Source organism: Anopheles gambiae, chromosome 3 (genome assembly GCF_943734735.2).
Source record: "Anopheles gambiae chromosome 3, idAnoGambNW_F1_1, whole genome shotgun sequence".
In the NCBI taxonomy this organism is placed as follows: Eukaryota; Metazoa; Arthropoda; class Insecta; order Diptera; family Culicidae; genus Anopheles; species Anopheles gambiae.
Window position 1 is genome coordinate 5,703,353 of NC_064602.1, and position 20,634 is coordinate 5,723,986.

General features: G+C 47.2%; 1 protein-coding gene across 15 annotated transcripts in view; it reads right to left on the bottom strand.

Annotated features, from left to right (window-relative positions):
- LOC3291649 (protein spire) overlaps positions 1-20,634 on the bottom strand; it is a 121,976-nt gene that overhangs the window by 47,733 nt on the left and 53,609 nt on the right. For all 15 annotated transcript variants that reach the window (XM_061661825.1, XM_061661815.1, XM_061661828.1 and 12 more), the window contains exons 4-5: positions 19,796-19,913; positions 12,123-12,328 (exon numbers count right to left, since the gene is read on the bottom strand). In XM_061661825.1, coding sequence (XP_061517809.1) covers positions 12,123-12,328; positions 19,796-19,913 — 324 coding nt within the window. The remainder of the gene's footprint in view (positions 1-12,122; positions 12,329-19,795; positions 19,914-20,634) is intronic.

Genomic DNA, 20,634 nt, shown 5'->3' on the forward strand with positions numbered 1-20,634 from the left:
CCCGAACGTAACGCAGAGAGGCTCAAGGCCGTTTCTCCCACGGGGCCATCAAAATTTATTGCACTCTTTCGACCCGGTCCCAGCCCCACGATTGAGCTGCGTAAATGGGTTTTCGTTTTAAATATTGTAAAAGAATAATCATAACATTCCCGATGATCGTGCATGCGCATGTAGGCGGGCCGAAGCGCATCGGACCATATCGCTCGCGCCGTAGGGTTGGATTATTTAAATTGACCGTTAAAAGCGGTATCGGTGACATCGGGTCATCAGCGGCACCAGTTACCGACACGCCGTCTTCGTCACCAGGAAGCCGATAAGGGAGCGGGCCAGCTGAATTCGGGGTGCAGTGGCGTAATGCTAGTTGATGCTGTAGCGCTCTAAGATGAACATGCAACGGACACGTGCTGAGTTAGAAGAGTTTTCGTCGTTTTTATTCTCAACATCAATTGTAAGAGCTCTTTTAAGTATGTTTCTGTTTCATCTTCTCAATTCTAAAGACACGGTACATTGAAAAAGTGATTCCCTTTTTACCAAACTTCTTTTAAACACTCATTCGAGCGGTGGTCGGGGAGATGCTGTCCTCCCACCGCGTAAGGGAGATATTTTGTTTTTTTGCTTCGTCCACTGTAGGGCATTAGGTTATGAAACTGGCCTTAACGCGGTCGAACCAAAAACCCGATGCTCCATCGGCAACAGCAGCAACACAGCGAACGACCTCGCTAGGTCGAATTCCACAAGCGTAGGACAAACGCATAGGGACAGACGCGGTTCCACCTAACCGTGCCGTTTCTCTTACCCACCCAAGGAGGGAACGCCCCACAGCGTGCAAAGCCCTCCCGCACCGTACCGTACCGGTCGGATACCACTCCACCCGCTGCCAAAAAAAATATGTCACGTGTTCGGCCGATGGTTCGAAGGTTATGTCAGAGATATGGCACCATAGTTTTGGGGGCGCCAAATGAAAGCAAAAGCCAAACTGAGGGAGGAGCGAAAAAACACAACCGCTAAACAAACACCCCAATGGAATAGAAGGTCTGTCAACGGGAAAAGGGACAATAGCCTACAATCGGACACTATGTGTGTGTGTGTCGCATAACGAGCCGAGACGTCGACGGGGACGCCGACGATAGCGCGCCAAAAAAAAGAGGTACCAAACCCTCCGAGCCGAAACCGGTGCAGCAGTTGTAGGCCAGTAGCATGTGCTTTTTTCGTTTCACTATCTGCTGGGCAGCTGTGGCGGGCTGTCCCGTTGAGAGTTTTTTTTTTTCTGTCTCTATTGCAGCGGCTTCTAAATCAGCTGTGCTTTTTTTGACCGGGCAGGAAATGGCTATCATAATTCACAGCCTCCCGCTACACCTAGGTGGCTCTTAGTGACTGAGCGATAGTCGCTTGGGGTTTGGTGTACCTTTCTGTGAGCTTTTGTTTTTTCTTCCATCTCTTGCTAATCGCTCCAGCTACCAGAGCAGTTTTCCATTTAGCTAATCATTGTTTGATAACATTGGGTTCATTCATTAAAGGTGACTGACTTTGAGCTTAACTTTCGCTTTCTTGGTTAAATAATGGGAAGGAGAATAAGTTAAACTGTGCTGAAGAGGATATAAATATTCCAAATTTCAGCAATAAATTCAGTCATTTGTTACAAAGATGAGAAAAAGTGCACTGAATTTAAAATTAAATAAAACAAACATACAAGGGGAAATGAATTTTAAGCTAAAACGGAAGCTGAACTAAAAAACATCTCTTTCCTAATCGAAACGAATCTTGAATGTGTCTGAAGCGAATCGAAAAACAAACCTTCATTATTTTGAAATTCAAATACTCTACCGTTCCAAAAATCAATGCAGGCACCGTAAAACACCTGGGTGGATTTTTTACACTTCCAATTGTTCTGGCCACATCAAACAAATACACTACGGGTTCAACAAATTACCCTAACTTTCGTACGGAAATCAAGACAATAAGGCAGCATCCATTGTGACGCCCAAGTTTTGGCGAACCGTTAGCACTACCGGTAACCTCCCTCGAAAAGAGAACAGTTCTTTGGCCTGTCTGCTGAAACCGAATGCCCTCTCGAAATAGACCTTTAAAATCAAACCTCAAATAAAACATTTCCACAGACTGAATAACCCGAGCACTAAGTATCTCACACTTTGTTTGAGTCGCACATACGGTCGCCCTAGTTGGAACGGTTGCCGCTGCACAACCCAACAATCAAACCACATCAATGACCACATCCAAAGGAAGCCGCCAACGTAACGCCGAACCAGCCGCCTAGAACAACTGCAGAGACGCCAGAAAAATGCCCAAAAACGGTACCCCATACGACCAGTTCGGGCCCCGGAGGTTTTAAATTACAGTTTCCATTCAAATCCAGCGGACATCGGGGTAGGTCGAATGCAAATACGGCACTGGGTGGGTGACACGAGACTATGCCGCACGCGCGCACACTCACCCACTTCCATCCAGGAAACCCAGGAAGTGCACAGGCACAGGCAGATCGAGACGCATTATTTCTTCGCTTCTAAAACATCGACAAAGACCTTGAAGGCCGATCCCGGTCGGACAGAACATTTTAGCGGGATATTGAGACTTCCTCGAGGGCGTGGATGTTCTTTTTTTGTTTTGTTTCGCGAGAGAAGGTGGGAAGAAAGATGCCTACGAAAGGGGGTGTACCGATTGAGTAATTTAAATCAAGACCAGGTAATTTCCTATTTTCGGTTACGTTTGCGGCACGTCGGGCGGCACGAGTCAAACACAGCTCCACTACGTTTAGAAAATCAACAAAACTGGGAAGGGAACGAAAAAAAAAACATGGGGAAAGACGCATGGGAGGAGGAAATGGCGATCCGACAATTTTGATGGTTTTCTTTCCCGCGCCATGACGGTGCGATTCGAACTACTACTGCCAACAGCGCATGAAAGGCTATGTTCAACATTCGACATACTTCACAGACGGGCACTGACGGGAGGAGAAAAACGGATTTTTCACTAAAATTGTCTCCAAACAAAAGATCTCTCAGTTTTCCCTCCCATCTCATCCGTTTCAGCCCAACTTTTCCGCAGCGCCGCACGAATGGCAAACGTTATCGGAACGGAACCGACGAATGAATTTGCTTGCGGGTAAATAGCTTTTTTTGGGAAAATTGTTTTCCGTCTCTTCTGTTAAATGTTGCGAGGCTACGAAAAACGTGCGGCCCGGTACTGAAGTTCCGTTATGAAATGTTTTCTTCATGCAAATGCAAGACAGACTTTCGTGAGCTCGGGAAAGAAAAGCTGTTTAAAGAGCTTCTGGGGGGGAAATGTATTTGACAACGCGGTCGGTGGTGCTCAAGCAAGCGGAAAATGGCTTCATTACCTTACGGAAACCGTCGCCAAATGTGTTACAAGATGTCTACTTGCGTTAGAAATCGTATTACGTATAAAGGCAATTTTGTTTGAGCTTCGAAGGTACACTCATTGAATTTATATCTGTCTTGAATATTTAATTAAAAATTCAATATTCGACAGAAATTTTTTATAAACACAACAGGCTCTGCTCAAATGTTAGAAGTTCAGCAAACCATCACCAATGGCGGTAGAGCGTCCCAAATTTATGCAAACAACTAAATCCCTCAAAACCGTGCCGCTTCGTCCGAGCGCAATGCTTAAATCTCCCTATCGGTAGCCGAAGATGTCATGTTTTGTGAACACTTAAGCGCCAACCAAGGCAACTCATCGGACAAACATTCCCCCTTAGAGCCTGTCAGCCTGACGGTACTCACAACGGCCCCAGCATCCGGTATCGATCCGCTGGAGAACGCTCACGATCCGGTAGTTTGTTGCCGTCCAACATCGTAAATCTTCCGAAAATAACTCAGCCCAGCCTGGATGAAAGCACAATAACATTGGAAATCGACCAGCAAGAAAACATCAAAACTAAGAAATCATTCCAAAACCACCCTACCCAACAGTGCCCAACCGAGCCATGGGATTCGATTTTCCACCCGAAACTAGCTCCGATCATTAAATTATGCTAATTTTAAATTATTACCCATAAAAATCCGATCCGATCAGCTACCGGACTTTTCGCTCATTTGCTCACGCTCACGGTCGAAACTGGATGCTTCCGACTGGATGACGACTGGGTGAAGTACACGCTTGCATCCCCGGTGACCTACGAAAATGGGCCAGCAACGCTAAGCCACTCGCCAAGGTGGCTAGCCCCGAGTGCAGTACTTAAAAGCGGATAATCTTCCACGCGGACGCATACTAAACGACGACCACCAGTGACCTCCGGATACAGTGCCTTCCGTCCGTGCCGAAAAGATGTTCTACTTTTCGGTGCTGTCGTTCGCTTCAAACAGGGATCGAGAGAAGATATCTTCATTATGTTGCTGTACGGCTTGTGGTCCCCCACACGTCCAAAAACGGCCACCCTAATGAAGTATAAAATATTCCAACAGCCTCCCAAGCGCAGACCTATTTCTGATCAATCATCCATCATCGCGGACGATCGGATGGAGGTGAAATCTGCACAACATGCATGCCAAACATGCCGTGACGATGCCGTGCCGATCGGTGTTTGATCGAATTAGGAGAAAGTTTATGACTTAATCTCTTATGGACAGGCGACGACGCCAACAAGTGTAGATGGCTGGGCCGGAGTGAAGAGATCAAGATGAGAGAGTTCGGGACATGAATGATTTGCAGTCGGAATGTGCTGTTCTTCAGCATACACGACTCCAATCATAGAAGATACCTTTCTTGATGAGCATTAGGGGCAGCAACACATGATATCGCTTCCTGAAGAGAACCAGACATTACAGCAATGTGTTTAACCTACTTCTAAACGATATCCCCCCAGCGAACAGCGGCCGGATCAAGCAGTAAATTCTGAGCTAATTAATTTTGCAACATGATACGGGTCACTGGGAAACGCTTTTATTAGTGGTCCCTGGCAAAGCCCGAAGGAAAAGAGCTATCTATGGCCTCAAACAAATATAGATCCAACGTACAGCTGATCAAGACCCCGACAGACGAGGTCAATATGCGCTTAGCTCGGTTTCGGTTGTGCATGATCGATGCGCCGGTTCCGGACGTCGATGGGAAATTTATGAGTAATTTATTCTCATTAAGCACTTAGCTCTTCGCAGCACACCGTACGTACCGAGCCAACGATCGTTCCTCTTCAACACACGATAGGACACTGAGATACTCGTGCTCCCCTCAGAATGAAGGAGTTTTCCATCAGCTTTCTCTCCAAGTAAGGCAGCGCTATCGAATCAATAGATTACATTGATGTCGAAGGTTAAATGTTCGGATAAGTAGGTCGACACACTGTTGACTGAGCGCGGTGCGCATGAGCTGGATGAAGCATTTCCTTCAGATCAGATCATAATCGGCCGATGTGGTGATGAAATGAACCAAACGACCTTATTAATGTCTTGTTAGCTCTTTGCGGCACATTTCACACACACACACACACACACTCGGTGAAACTCTCGGTTATTAATGCCATCCTCCAGGTACGGTTGGCAACAGTCTCACATCGAAGAATGGACACGCATTCTACAGGAGTTTAGAAATAGAAAGTTAAATTCCCACCGGCCGGCTTCAGCGAAGCGCCCCATGCCGCCATAAATCACTGTCGCCACAACGCAAGCATCACGATTTCCGCATGCCTAGAATATAATCACCAACAGGTAGGGCCGCGGTGTACATGAACAAGGAGAGCAAGAACGATATGAAGTTAACCGCCGCTGTTCACGTCTGGCTGGATCATTTTTTCCGTAGCCGATGGCGCCGCCACTCGCCGACGTCAACGGTGTACAAGCGCGTCTAAGGAGTGGTACAGGATTGAGCCGTATAGTGTACTATGGTTGATGGCTGTAATTAATATGTAATTCATCTACGTCCTAACCAGCCTAGCAGCATAGTTCACACAAGCTAGACGGCGGCAGGTTACTGGACATTGAGGAATTAGCGTATTCTAGTTAAACGATGAATGATGAGGTATCTGACGATGGAAAAAGGCTGAGATAGAAATTCTGAACAGAACATCTTCATAAAAGCGTCATAAAACACATTCCAGAGCTCCATTTCTAGTAACAATGTCTCTTCTTTGGCAGGTCATAAAATTAGTACACTGCCATGACAAACACAAAAGTCTTACTCATGTTTGCTAAAACAATTCAAGTTGTATAACCGAACCGAAGTAAACAGTGTATTGGGAACATCTAAATCAACAGTTCTACCGTTGGCATGGAATTGCAAATAACTGGCTACTTCACGGGTGGATGGTTTTCAGACGCCATCTAAGATGTGCCAAGACAACAATTGCCAAGACTCTACGGACTCCAGGTGTCTACAACAACAACACATGCCTACCTCCATTCTTAGCTCAACGAACCAGGAAAGGTGACCTACCAATGTTCCAGATGCGTTTGTTTGCCATGTTTTTCATTGCAATCGCCCACCGTTCGAAAGAAAAAAATCAACCCGGCCCAAAGGTGTCACCGGTTGTCTTAACAAACAATGCGTACGAAGAGCAGTACTTCATACCGGTACTTTACCGCTACCGAGTTCCCGAACAGCACACGGACCACGGTTCTCTGTGCGGCATCGACACTAAAGGCAATATTCACGCCTTCGTGCGTACAACGATGTCCGCTGCAATGAGGCCACCTCCGCGCACACACAGACAAAAAATGGAAGAATTCTCCCCCGACACACCGGGAAGGCATCGGTAATTCGTGCTACACACGTAACTTGCTTTATGTCATTCCAGTTTCTTCTCTCCAACGGCTTGTTCGCGAATTCCAAGGCCATCTCGGAAGCGATGTACCATCGACTGTTCCGCTGATGTAATGAGCGGTGGCGTCTGCAGGCTGAATTAAAGTCGGAAGTCGATGAGAGCTGCCACAGATGCAGCCCCTCTAGCTCAGGTGGGCGCGCGCTCAAGTGGAATTGGAGATGCCTTTTTTTTGGAAATGTTTATTTTCCTTCCTCTCTTTGCGCTTCACTTTGACCACCGGTCGTTTAGCTGCCGGTTTTTCACTTTCACTTTTTTCACCTATACAGCTCCATCGTCCACACAATGGTTAGGTGGTGTGGGGGTTGATTTGATTTCATTGTTAAAATTGGCAACGGAAGGACCAATATTCCCCGGCTCCGACTAACCAAGTGCCAGGTGGCTATTATCAGAAGCGATTTTCGATTGCCAAGACCGTTCGTAAATGGCGATAACAGTAGCTTATTTTGCTACCGAGTAGTGAAGACAGTGAAGCGTGGGAGAGTGTATGACTATATTTCTCTTCACTCTTTTGGTCCACAATTCAATGTGGTGTGAAGAAAAAAGCTGCAGCTGACTGACTATTCTCAAGTCAACCTTTTCTCTGCGGTAACATATTCACGTACCAACTGATTCGCTTGTTTGCATAAGGATTGCATAAAATAGTCTTGCGTGCGGCCACCGGTACCGGCTTTTTTTTTGCTTTGCTCATTAGCATAAGGGCATAATCTGGGCAGGATTAGCCGACGGATTCCTCCGAGCAGAAGAATACAATAGCTGGAGATGTAGCAGACAATTGGCTAGCCACGACAGACCGTACTCTCTTTACCTTCCCAAACAATGGAACAAGTTAGCGCATGAACCTCCTCTTCTATCGGAGTGAAATCCCAAAGAAGTGTACCGAAATCAATAGATTGTTTCGTATGCAACAGAAATCTGAACAGCAAATGCACCTTTCTTAGTATTAATGTACGACCTTCCGCCTACTCTACTAGTGCCAGTGGAGTTTCCAATTAGCATTCAGTCAACCGAAACACGATACATCACCATGTACATTCAATAGCTTTTTCCACCACATGATGGAGCGCAGGATAACACGTGAAGCCGACTGTTTGATTCTCTTTGAACCTATATTTTCTTTGCGTCTAGTTTAAACCACATCTTTCAAGCGTTGAGCGTAAAAGCAAACGACACTAAAGCACCAAAGTGACAAACCGTGTCAGGCCAAACAGTGGTCAAGAGCACGAGTCGCAATCGCTTCACGAAGAAGACACGAAATGAAAGAGCTGTTTTTGTCAAACTTATGCAATCGTGGCGCACGCTGGACAGCGGACGTTGACTGTTTTAATGGAAGGCGATCTTGAAATCACGCCTTAGCCATGTAACTACAAACATAATGTTTGACTGTGTTTACTGAAAAGAGTCCTCCAAATCTTCAGCAAGGATGATCCTAGGTAGCGTAACCCAAGGACATTTTTTTTCGTTTCATAACCGTACACCACCGGAAATGGATCTCCTCCAATGCACGAACTCCTTCGCGAAGATGCCCGAAATTCCCACGACTACATTGCAACCCGACATTCACATTTCCAACGATAAATTACGAACCATCGTTTGTTCGCGTCAAACAACTCTTCCTCCTCGGAGGAAATTGACAGTAATCTGCACTTTTCCTAACCGCACCCCGCCGTACCGTACTTTATGCTGCACTCTGCACATCTAACGCGAAAGAGGGAAACGCTTGCCCTATTGCCTTTAACGCCTAAACAAGAAGCTTAGCTATGTTCACATGAATCGCTGGATGCGTTCGGTACTCCGCGTCAGCAGAAATTAGTTAGCCCGACCCGTTCGGGCTAAACTTCATTTACGTGTGGATCGGCCTCCTTTTTCACGGCGCGACAAAACAACTCCGACCGACCGGAGGAAACCGTTCACTTTTTCTCACTCGATCGCGGGAAAATTGGCGTTCGGGTTTGGGGAAGGAAGGCAACAAAGAGGAAACTTCGTACTAGTAGCGTGATCTCATCACGGTCGAAGACAAACGCATGAGACTGGTTCTCACTTTCCACGGGCCCTGCAACAACAGCAACAGAAAAACCAATTAGTTGCCCCAGGAATGTCGAAAAGAAGGACTCTTCTCTAGCCGCGGTTACTTCCCCTTTTTTTCGTAGCCCTTATTGACAAGCACGCTGAGTGATGGGTTGGGAAAATGGGGCCCAAACCGAAAGCGAAAAAGAGAACCATCGTTAGCTGCGCTAAAGTGATCGTTCGATTTTAATCACTTCCGCGAAAGATTAAACCACTTTGTCTCGGGAGGAAACTGGTTGAGTGAAGTAAAAGATGTGTCACGAAGATGTAGTAGACGATACTCTTACTTTAGGCAAGTTGAATAAAGTGTAAAAGTAACAAAAACAGAAAAATATACTTAAACGTCTCATTAATAAGTAGGTTTTTAACTTAATGTGTCAAGTTACCCGGTTAACTTAATCGTCAACCAATGGACAATAATATATGGCGTATCTGAAAATTCTCCGGCAGAAAAAAAACAATGAAAATTCATCCACTAGTAAGAGACAACACAAAAGCCTACATCTCCATTTAGGTGTCGATGGTTACATCCTCCCCCAATTTATTCATGTCAAACGTCAACGAGCAATACTTCTGCCCACACAAAAAGAATCTCTCAACAAAAAAGCGCAGCAGGGCACCCCAGCCCCTTGAATAGTGTTGGTTCCTTGCATTAGATTAGCCATAGACGGACCTTCGATAGACATTAGACAATTTAGGAAGATAGCCCACTGAAGTGTGTCTTTAAACCACCGGCCCAATGATTCCATCGCTCTCACAGCCGTCAAGAGAAAGGACGCCCTGGAGAAAAGGTCGTTGCGTTGGTACGCGTAATTAATCGTTCATACCGATGCGTTCAGGCTGCTCTAGAGAACCAAACCTCCGCATGGCGAAGCAAGAAAAACACTTTCCTTTCGATACGATTGTTCAACGAATGTCCATAGAAGGGCTTTCACCCGAACAGATGATCGACCCGATAGCTCCAGGACGCACACAATTTCCATACAATTTAGAGCGCTCCTGCCGTTCATTGTGCACACTAGTGATGGGTAGCCGGAATCGCACCCACGGCTCGGAATCGCTTCCGAGCAATGCTACTCCGGCTCCGATTCCGAAAAATTCAAACCGTCGATTCCGCCCGGAGCCGTCGGAGCCGTCCGGAGCCGTCGGAGCCGTCCGGAGCCGTCCGGAGCCGTCCGGAGCCGTCCGGAGCCGTCCGGAGCCGTCGGAGCCGTGCGGAGCCGTCCGGAGCCGTCCGGAGCCGCTAGTCGGCAGCCGGAGCCGTCGGAGCCGTCGGAGTCGTCGGAGCCGTCCGGAGCCGTCGGAGCCGTCCGGAGCCGTCGGAGCCGTCCGGAGCCGTCCGGAGCCGCTAGTCGGCAGCTGGAGCCGTCGGAGCCGTCGGAACCGTCCGGAGCCGTCGGAGCCGTCCGGAGCCGTCCGGAGCCGTCGGAGCCGTCCGGAGCCGTCCGGAGCCGTCCGGAGCCGCTAGTCGGCAGCCGGAGCCGTCGGAGCCGTCGGAGCCGTCGGAGCCGTCCGGAGCCGTCGAAGTCGATGTAATAGTCGAAAGTCTTCTGAAGCGCATTAATTTCCCGATATCAGCGATGATTTCATTTAAAAAAAACAGCTTACGAGTAAAAAAATAGTCGTCTTCATTTATTGCTCTGAAGTTTTTTTGTATTTTTTTTAAACAATAAAGTCAAAAACAATTGTTTGCTCCGTATATACAGGGAAAAACTATGAATCAAACTATTATTGATCTTTATTTTCATAAAAGATGGACGGATGATTGATAGTTATATTCTTTGTCTTGTCCATGTGCCATCATGTTATTCGGTAAAAAACAAGTGCGGCCTAAACCATACACGTTAGTCAATGTAAACAACCGTGCAAAACTGCCATAATTACACTCGTCTGCCTCGTTCGTATTTTATCAAACCCACCTCCCGTCATAGTTCTATTGCTCCTTGACCTCCTAATTTGATTCATTTTTTTTCCTATGTATATATACGTAGCCGGTCTCGTAGTACAGTCGTCAACTCGTACGACTTAACAACATGCCCGTCATGGGTTCAATCCCCAAATAGACCGCGCCGCCATACGTGGGACTGACTATCCTGCTATGGGGGGGAATCAATTAGTCACTGAAAGCCAAGCCCACAAGTGGGTACAGGCAGGCCTTGACCGACATGAGCTGTTGAGCCAAAGAAGAAGAAGATATATACGGAGCAAACAATTATTTTTGGCTTTATTTTTGAAAAAAAAAAACACACAAAAAAACTTCATATCAATAAATGAAGAAGACTCTTTTTTTACTCGTTAGCTGTTTTTTACAATAAAATTATCACTAATATCGGGAAATTAATGCGCTTCAGAATGCTTCCGACTATTACAACTACTCCGACGGCTCCGACGGCTCCGGACGGCTCCAACGGCTCCAACGGCTCCAACGGCTCCGCCGGTTCCGGACGGCTCCGGCTGGCTCCGGACGGCTCCGACGGCTCCAACGGCTCCAACGGCTCCAACGGCTCCGACGGCTCCGACGGCTCCGACGGCTCCGGACGGCTCCGACGGCTCCAGCTGCCGACTAGCGGCTCCGGACGGCTCCGGACGGCTCCGACGGCTCCGGACGGCTCCGACGGCTCCGGACGGCTCCGGACGGCTCCGACGGCTCCGGACGGCTCCGACGGCTCCGGACGGCTCCGATCGGCTCCGGCTGCCGACTAGCGGCTCCGGACGGCTCCGGACGGCTCCGGACGGCTCCGGACGGCTCCGGACGGCTCCGACGGCTCCGGACGGCTCCGACGGCTCCGGACGGCTCCGACGGCTCCGACGGCTCCGATCGGCTCCGGCTGCCGACTAGCGGCTCCGGACGGCTCCGAACGGCTCCGGACGGCTCCGAGGTCGGAGTTTCGCACCTACCTTCCGGAATCGCTTCCAATTTTGGCGGAGTCATCCGGAAGCGATTCCGGATTTTTGTTGAATTTACCCATCACTAGTGCACACCACCTTCACCATTTGCACTCGAGCTATCGCGACCGGTAGACGCGCTTCTGATGCCAGCACACTCTCATAGGGATTGATCACATTCGTCGTCTCCGTGGTGCAGCCACACGGAATCGCGTTCGCCAACGGGACGCCCCGGATAACAAAGAGTGCCCCCGAGAGAAAGGTGGGTACATTCATCGACCAATCAAGTGTGGTGAGCCCCGAAAAAGGCGGCTTTTTTTCGGGGTTTGTAACCTAGATGGCGAATATCTTGGAATGGATGGTATCGTAACACACTCACCTCTAGCACGTGATCCAGTTCTTTGGTTTCGAGATGCTTTCGCTCGCCGCCACCGCAACCGTTGGCGACGACGCTTACTACCTCCAGGTTCGTCAGCACGCCGCCCAGCGTTCCGTTGCCGGGCGGACAGTCACCGTCGCTGTCGACCGACACCAGGTCCTCCTCCACTTCTTCCGAGTCACGCTCGATACCTTCGTCATCGTTGTCTGGAATGAAACAGAGCGTGTAAAAGTGGTAAATTAGTATGAGAAGTAACCACATGATGTACTTTTAAAGAATAGAGATTAGTCCGAGCTACACTCATAGCTATATGAAATGTTCCCGAATACGATACAAAAGAAGCCGATTGACACATACTGATTGGTTCTGATCGATCACTTCCCACAGGAACATCGAGCGGCATAGATCTCATCGCAACAGCACGCAAACATTATTCAAAACCATCGGGCCTGCAAACCAATCGTGCGCTTGACCATGAATTGCACGCAGCTATGATTAATCTTCGATATTCAACACCACCATTGGAGTGCACCGAACGGCATTCTTCGATGTTTATCCTGGTCACGGCACCAGGTACATGCAATAGCGTCATGATGACAGCGAGAAATCACAAAGATCGGTCTAATTTTACATACACTTATTCTCGTCGACAGTGAATCATCATAACTGATATAAACTGCTATGCTTCATTCAAATATATCCGCGTCAGACGCATTTGACGAATGACATTTTTAAATTCTTGTGAGTATCTGGATCTGGAATATCTGGCTATTGTACCATTTGTTAAATGGATGCGATCAACATGACTATCTTGAGTTCGATGACCAGCGACTAATGCAAATTTTGCTTTCCTTTCTTTTGCACTGCTAGCAGCAAATGATGCAAAGTCAGGTCGTTCAAAAAAGCTCAACTGCATCCCGATATCACCCCATCGCAGTTCGATCTCTTCGAACCTACTATCAGCCACAAGCTGAACGGGTTGCACAGGTTGCACACACTGATAGGAGGCCCGCAAGCACAACCGCCCCAATAGCTTCCCGTCGCCTCTCTCTATGTGCGCAAACCTAAAGCAAACAGAAGAAGCGAGAAGAAAAAAAAACTCTCACCCACCGCAAAAGAAGGAAACCGTTTTTCACCCCGTGTTGAGCGATAATGTTAATAAATGATCCCATAACTTGTGCGCCGCGATGCTCATGCTCGCTATCCTTCCATGGATTATATTCCACACCAACTCGCCATTGACTGGGGCTGGTCGTTGATTTGAAAATAGGCAGATAAACGACGTCCTAACATTCCAGATAGCAGAGTTACTCCCCTTACCCCCATTACCCGCGGGCAAGCGCACTAGCAACACGCATTTTATCCCCCCTGTTTGAATGGCTACACTCCCTCCTATCTGAGCGATCGGAGAAGTGATTTCGGATTCGGAGCGGGCGAGTTGGACGGACCAGGTGGAAGGTAAGCTTAGAAATAGCTAAGAAAAGTTTCTTGATAGCCATGAGTGTTCCGGAATGCTGGGTTGTTTATTTTTTCGGACTTCAATTCAACCCCTCGGCAGAAAGATGGGGAGTCCAATTGGCTAATGGAGAATGGGTATGAGCTAACAGCACTAATGCATTATTTATGTTATACGCTAACTACGCTATAAGAAATGATGGCTAACGGTGGGCCCATCGATGACGGCCTAAGCCCGAACCATAGCGAAGGCAAACTCGCGCAAACAAACACACACACACACAGAAGACAAAACAAACATTACCCAAACAAACTCACCTTGAACTAACGACAAATATACGGCCACCCTGGATGGCATTAATAGGCAGTTATTAAATTTAATCAACGACAGATGTATCTTTCACCTCATTGTGCGACAGCAGCTGAAGCCCATGAAGCCCTTTACCAATTGGGCAATGAATGCGGGGGAGTTGTTCTACAGTTAGGTTCTGTTTTGTTCTTGTGGTAAAAAGTCTTTGCTTCGAATGTGTCAACATATTTTGTTCGCCTGCTCATCTCCGAAAGCAACAGGTAACCCAATTAAAATGCATTGAAGTGCATTTCTCATAATACTTGCCCACCTAGAAACCATTTCATTAGGACATTTCAATGCACCCTTTTCAAGAAGGCAAGAATTCATTTGCTTTTATTAACCAGAACCTTCATCTACTTCTGGGCTTGAGATAGAAAGCATTTCATGAGGAAAATGTACGTGAATAGTTCTTTTAATTTACCATCTTTCTAATTTTTACTCTGCCTAATGGAGCTCTCTTAATTTTTTATACTGCCTTTGTAATAATCTAACGGCTTTCAAAGATAATTTGAAACCATCTAGCAATTGTGGCCATATTTGCTTTACAATGCAATATAATCTTTCAATTAAAATAGCCCACGCTCAACGCATATAAAAACATATAAAACTCACACTAAATTACGCCATACACCATGCCATCATGGCTTAGTGCTTCAAGTCATACCCGGCCGGTCGTGAAAATAAAAATATTCGATTACAAGCACTTAGCGTGTACGTGATATGTCCAAACAGTGACAACAGGACCGTCAAACATAAAATTCATTACAATAGTCTATTTAACGCCATTACGAATAATGGGCGCCATACAATCATGCCACACAATATCTATCAATTACTGCGCTGAGTAATAACCCTTAACGACTCCGCTCAACAGTATCCTTCTCGTGGCTGTGCTTTTTTCGCTTTTTTGTATGCTCTCCGCATACAAGCTTTACTGCCTTTGCGAATCACCCCCCAAGGTACGAACGCCTCAGCCCAGCATTGCACCGAGAGAAGGTGGACTCTCCAACATCTCCATCTCCATCAACCCGGGTCCCGAACATGTCTTTCCGCTTATAAATGATCAATCAATCGCACTCCTACACCGCACAGAATAAAACAGAATCCCACCGCACTGTGACAAGGCAGTTGCAACACGCCCGACACACCATTATCATGCAGTGCGCGCCGGCACCGTTCTTGCGGTCGTTCAGCAGAACCTGCCAAAATCGATAAATCTTGAGCATGTGCAGGGAGACCCCTTGTGCCGGTGTGTCCGTGTGTTCTATTCGTGCGAAAGGTTTGGCCAATCGTGTTTCTTCACCTCTAGCCAAGGTTCTCGCTCCGGGTTCAGCCCCGGTTTCTGTGTACCCGGCCACACTTAGTTTCGTGTTCCATTGACACCCGCCCGCGGGGAGCGCACCACACAGCAACAGCACACCGAACGCAAATGCTAACGGTCTGCATGTTGTGCAATGTATGCAAATTGTCCCCAAACACCACACGCTCCAAATTCCAGTGAATCATACCCGTGCGCGGCAACCTCGCGAGCGGCACGAAACACGAAAAACAAGTTCTGTGCGCCGCGCTTTTAGACACCCTGCCGCGGTGGCGTGCTGCCTCTGCTCTGATGTTGCTGCTGGCGAGGAGTTCACTAACCCTTGTGAAAATGCAACACTATCCCGCGATCAGTGTGTGTGATCACAGTGGCCTAGACGACTCTCGGAAACGGGCTACACTCTGTGAAATGCATCCCCGTACTGCTGTCACTTTTCAAAGTATCCCCGTTATCCTTCCTTTCTCCCCCAATTCATACTTTCAATAGCTCATTCATAAAACTATCCTTTGCAAACAGAGCGGGTGGAAAACAAACAAGCCCTACCGCAAACACAGTGCACGTACGTACGGTAGAAGCTAGCTTTTCTTTCCTATCGTTCTGTTTCCTCGCTTGCTCGCTATCTGACCAGTAGCAGTCACTACGTTTACAAACGATTTCAACGATGGTAGAGACAACGAACCATTTTTTTTCCTGTTGGTTTTATGGAAGAAAAAAGATTAGCTACAATTGCAAGCTTCTTGGCACATAAAATGCTGTGCTTTGCTGTACTACTGTTGCAAAAAAACCGCAACCGTTCTTCTGTGTGTCATGTCTAGAACGCTATTTAACGCTCTACTCTCAAGACCCATAACTGGGTCTATCGTACAATCGTGCATCATGCAACAAACTGGGCGGAATGGAAACTGTCCAAACGGCACCAGTCACACATTTCATCTCGACACAAACACACATGCGAGAAAAACGCAATGAAAAATGCTAGCACGCTTTTCGCCGTTCCGGTGGAGCACTTGGCCTGTGCTACGGTAACCTGCAGCATCGGGCACGCCGATGATGGGCTTGCCGTCCTGAGCCCATACAAACAGAAATGTTGTAAGCGTAAGGTGCCCCCCCTACTGTGCATGATGAAGTGGCTGCCAGGCCACAAAACGGATCGCTGTGTCGTGTGCTGGGTGCAACCGATGAATGGGGCATGTGTTCATTTTTCTCGGTCAACCCAGTCAGACTTGGGTGATGTATTTATTATTGTTACAATTTTCATTAGATCTTTTTTTCTCTCCCCCCCCCCCCCTCCGGTTCCGATGCAAACGCAACCGCAGCAATGCTGAACTGCACCTTGAATGTGTGTTGCATTTTTTCTTCTTTTCTCTCGTTTACATCCGCTCGTTCGCGTGCATGTCATTTGTGAACGCATTTTGCACGGGATGTGGGATTGCGGTTTCTTATTTACCTTGCATCATTCCCTCTGCATTACAAAACCACGACAAGGACAAGGGGTAGAATGAAGGAGCGCGATGGAAGAATGTGTATTCAAAAACTCATACCCAAAGTGGTTTACCTTAACATCCAAGCAAGGAACCTCTCGCCTGCAACCTACCAAATCCTGTTAATACCTAAAGGTTATCGCATAAGAATGGAAATATCATGATCAGTCTGTTTTCACCTTCGCCAAATTGTTTTGCAACTCCCAACAACATCCATTAAGCAATTTATATATTGATATAATAACAAGCAATGAAAAACATTATCAACTCCATCCAAATATGGCAGCGCTAGGTTGCAAAACGGAAGGCTATTTCGCACACAAATACACATTCACGTACACACTCTGTCTGTGCGAAATAAAATATCGATCTCACCCTGAGGGTTCCATTATCGTGAAGGTCAGCACAATTTACCTTCCCGGTTTGGTTAGTGATTTTTATTACTCCGGCCGCTGGTTGAAAGTGCGAAATTATTCCACTAATCTTGACTAGTGTGCTCGGTGCCCCCCGCTAGTACTATCGAGCAAGATCAAGCCACACCCTGGAAAAGGTACACACAGAGCACTGTCAGCGTAAAATGGCGCCATTTGCCGTCTGCAACCGCCGAAAAGATCGTGACCATCGATCGACAGACCTAAGGTCCTTCCTACTGACGCGCGACGGCATACCACCCGAGAGCTTCTAAAGCTCATAATAAATTGCTCTACAACTTATCGGAAATATGAGCATATGAATCAAATGCCTCGCCGCTCATTAAACGAAGCCCTGAAGGAGAATAAACTTATGTTTTTTTTCTTTTGCTTCTGCTCATTAAAAACATTCTTTCGGTGCGTTAACGTACAAAAGGAATGAAATGAATCTTTGCTGCCTTGAAGATTACCAAGTCCATAAAAGGTATTAGGTATTTTCTTTACATCTTTAACACAAGCAATGATAAAGGTCAATCGTGTACTGATGCCTGAACACAGTTTCACCTCTATGCGCTCGTTTTAAAACATATTCATGTAAACAAAACGTCCAGTCCAACAAAGTATGCAGCATTCCTCAAAAGCATACCCTGTTCACACCTACCACCCTTGAAGGATTGAAATTAGTTGCATAATTCGAGAAAGGATAGCTTCATTCATTCAAACAAAAAACGCTCACAACTCATTCATATTTAATACTTTTTTGGACCGAGTTTGCTTATTTTTCCCACCCGCTTACCACTGCACCCTGATTTGATTTTCGAATTTAAAACATTAACACACAAGGTTGCCGACCTTAACCGCGGGTGAGGGCGTGCGATAGAAAATTTCTACTCAGCATGAAGCGCACCGCTCCGTACCATGCGTACGGAAAGCAGTGCGCAGCGCCGTTTCTTCTCAACCGATGGCATTGAATTTCACGCCTACCGTATGTCCCACCCACGGGTGGAAAGCCGGGCGAGCAGGCCGAAATTTTTAATGAAAACAGCTGTTGTGCATTAAAATTACCCCCACCGCAACGGCGCAAGTCAAACGTAAATTATGGAAATCTTGGAAAAACTTCACGACACTCTCGGAACGACGTGCGGCGGAATACATTACACGCGCAGCTTTAGGCCGTTTAGCAGGGGGAGAGAAAAGCAAGGACAAAGCATGGCATAAAAGCGCAGACAAAGATGGGTAGCGCAATCGTTTCCAACGTTTTTTCGGAAAAAATAACAACGCTAAACAGAATGGAGAAAACATGGCTTATCCTGCGGAGTTGCATTCATTTTTTTCTCATCTAAGAGAAAAGAAACCGAAGCTAACTTCTTGAGCAACAATCAAGTAGTTCACACATAATAACTTCCCGCTTAACGATAAGGTACAGCTAATGCGTGCATGTAACGTAATTAGTTTCTTTGACATCCTAGCCAAAGACAGTTCAACATTAGCGATGGTGCAGGGGAAAATAATTAATAAACCACATTTTCAACTACCTCTCAGCGACAATCGTTCCACACTCGGTGGTATCTACATGCATAAAACATTAGAAAAACCAACAACATTGGGGAACTGTGTCTTAAGAAGCCCAACAGAAACGAACGCCGTTGCTGCAGCAGAAGAAGTTTCAAACGTGCGTACGTTCTCTTACATTTTCCCACGATTTTCATGCTAAAAATGAAAAATGAATGCATTAGCTCTTGCAGGGGAAAGAAGAAACCGAAACCAGCGAGCTGAATGATAAACAACAAAGAAAGCACGCAAACGCAAGGCCTCGACGCACGGCAAACGACGAGCACACATTCGTTCGTTCGTTCGTTCGTTCGTTCCACGCAAAAGGGAAATACTCTTGTTCTTTCCTCCACATTTTGGTGGCAAACTGCCTGTAATCATTTTCATCATGCTGATCATTAACGAAAGCTAATGTGTACTCCTCCCTTCCAGGCATCCCTGGCTATGCTGGCTCCACTCTCCACGATCGAAGTTGTATCGCCAGTTCCTGGGGCTGTACCTGACCTGCTCCACCAACAGCTCACGACTGACTGGAAGACACTGAATTCTGGCATGGGAACGAATAAAGAAACCTTTTGCTCCGGCTCGTACCACCGAATATGCAGCCAAGAAAGAACAGCACCTTACGAACTGCAAAACCGTGCTGGCTGCATATAACCACCGGATATTCTGGTGACTGTGTCGCAACTCTCTTCTGCCCTTCTGCCCCTTCTTAAAGCTTCCTTCTGACAAAGGGGTGTTTCGCGACCGACGTGCCTCTAGGGCTGGGCCATTTTCTCATGTCAAGTCATGTTGCGATCCGTAGCTCATATGTTCACAGCATCCACCGCCTGAAGAAGAGAGTACACCACACCCCGACCTCAACTGTCAAGAAGAACACGTCAGGATCGATTATGCCCGACCGGGGCTGAGATGGAACAGTCTGAATGAAAATATCTCACGCCCGTTGAGAGCGTGATGATGTATTTCTTGAAGCAGGTTGAACGAGGCCCGAGCCCATCAGCAACCTTCAGCCGTGACCACAATTAGGTCATCGCGGGACATCCATTAACGGATCCTCGTCTTCCCTGACTCGCTATACATTACCCACCAGAGTGCGTACTTACCTTCGGATGTCATGAAGTCGATCAGCTCCTCCAGCTCGTGCGAGATCTGGCAGTCTTCACTAGTGGGCAGGTTGTAGTCGAGCGCCCGGTACACGACGATGCCCAGTTTGAGCAGTATCTGGAAGTAAACGGGTAAAAGAACAGAAACGATCGATAAGCGAATCGGACACAGACAGGGAAGTGTAAACAAACATCGCCATCACCAAACCCGACGTCGTTGACTCTCGGTAGGTCAGTGGGTAAGCTTCCGGGGCTTGTGCACAATCGAGGCCTAACTGAGCCAAACACATTTGAACAGCGAACAGAATGCAAAAGGAAGAAACGATTGATTGCAAGCCCTTCCAAACCAAGATACCCGTGAGCACCCAAAAGCCCACAGAGCAAACACAGGTGAAAGCGTATCGCAACCCACCAAAAAACCAGTGTGTGTGTATATATATATTGGGCTGCTCAGTATCTTTACTCTCCCTCTACAGCCACCCAAAAAAGGTGGCTCACTGGGGATGTGAGGGAAGCATGTTCCTCCTTTGAGCTCGTTAGCACTCAAATCGGCAAACTTCACAGATCGAGAGGAAAACGCACCACAAATAAGGTGCGTATCGGGAACGAGGCTTGTTAGGGAATGAATTTCTCTGTGGCTGAGGCTGCAAGCTTTGATTTGAGGGCCAGGGGCGAGACAGGACGGGGAAAGACTCTCTCTCACTCTCAAGGTTGCGGTCGTATTTTCTATGCGATTGATGCGGAAATTAAACGTTCCAAATTGATCAACGAAAATTGGGCATCTAACTAGAACGAATAAGTGCCGCATTAGTTTCACACCTCTTTTTGCACGATGCAAC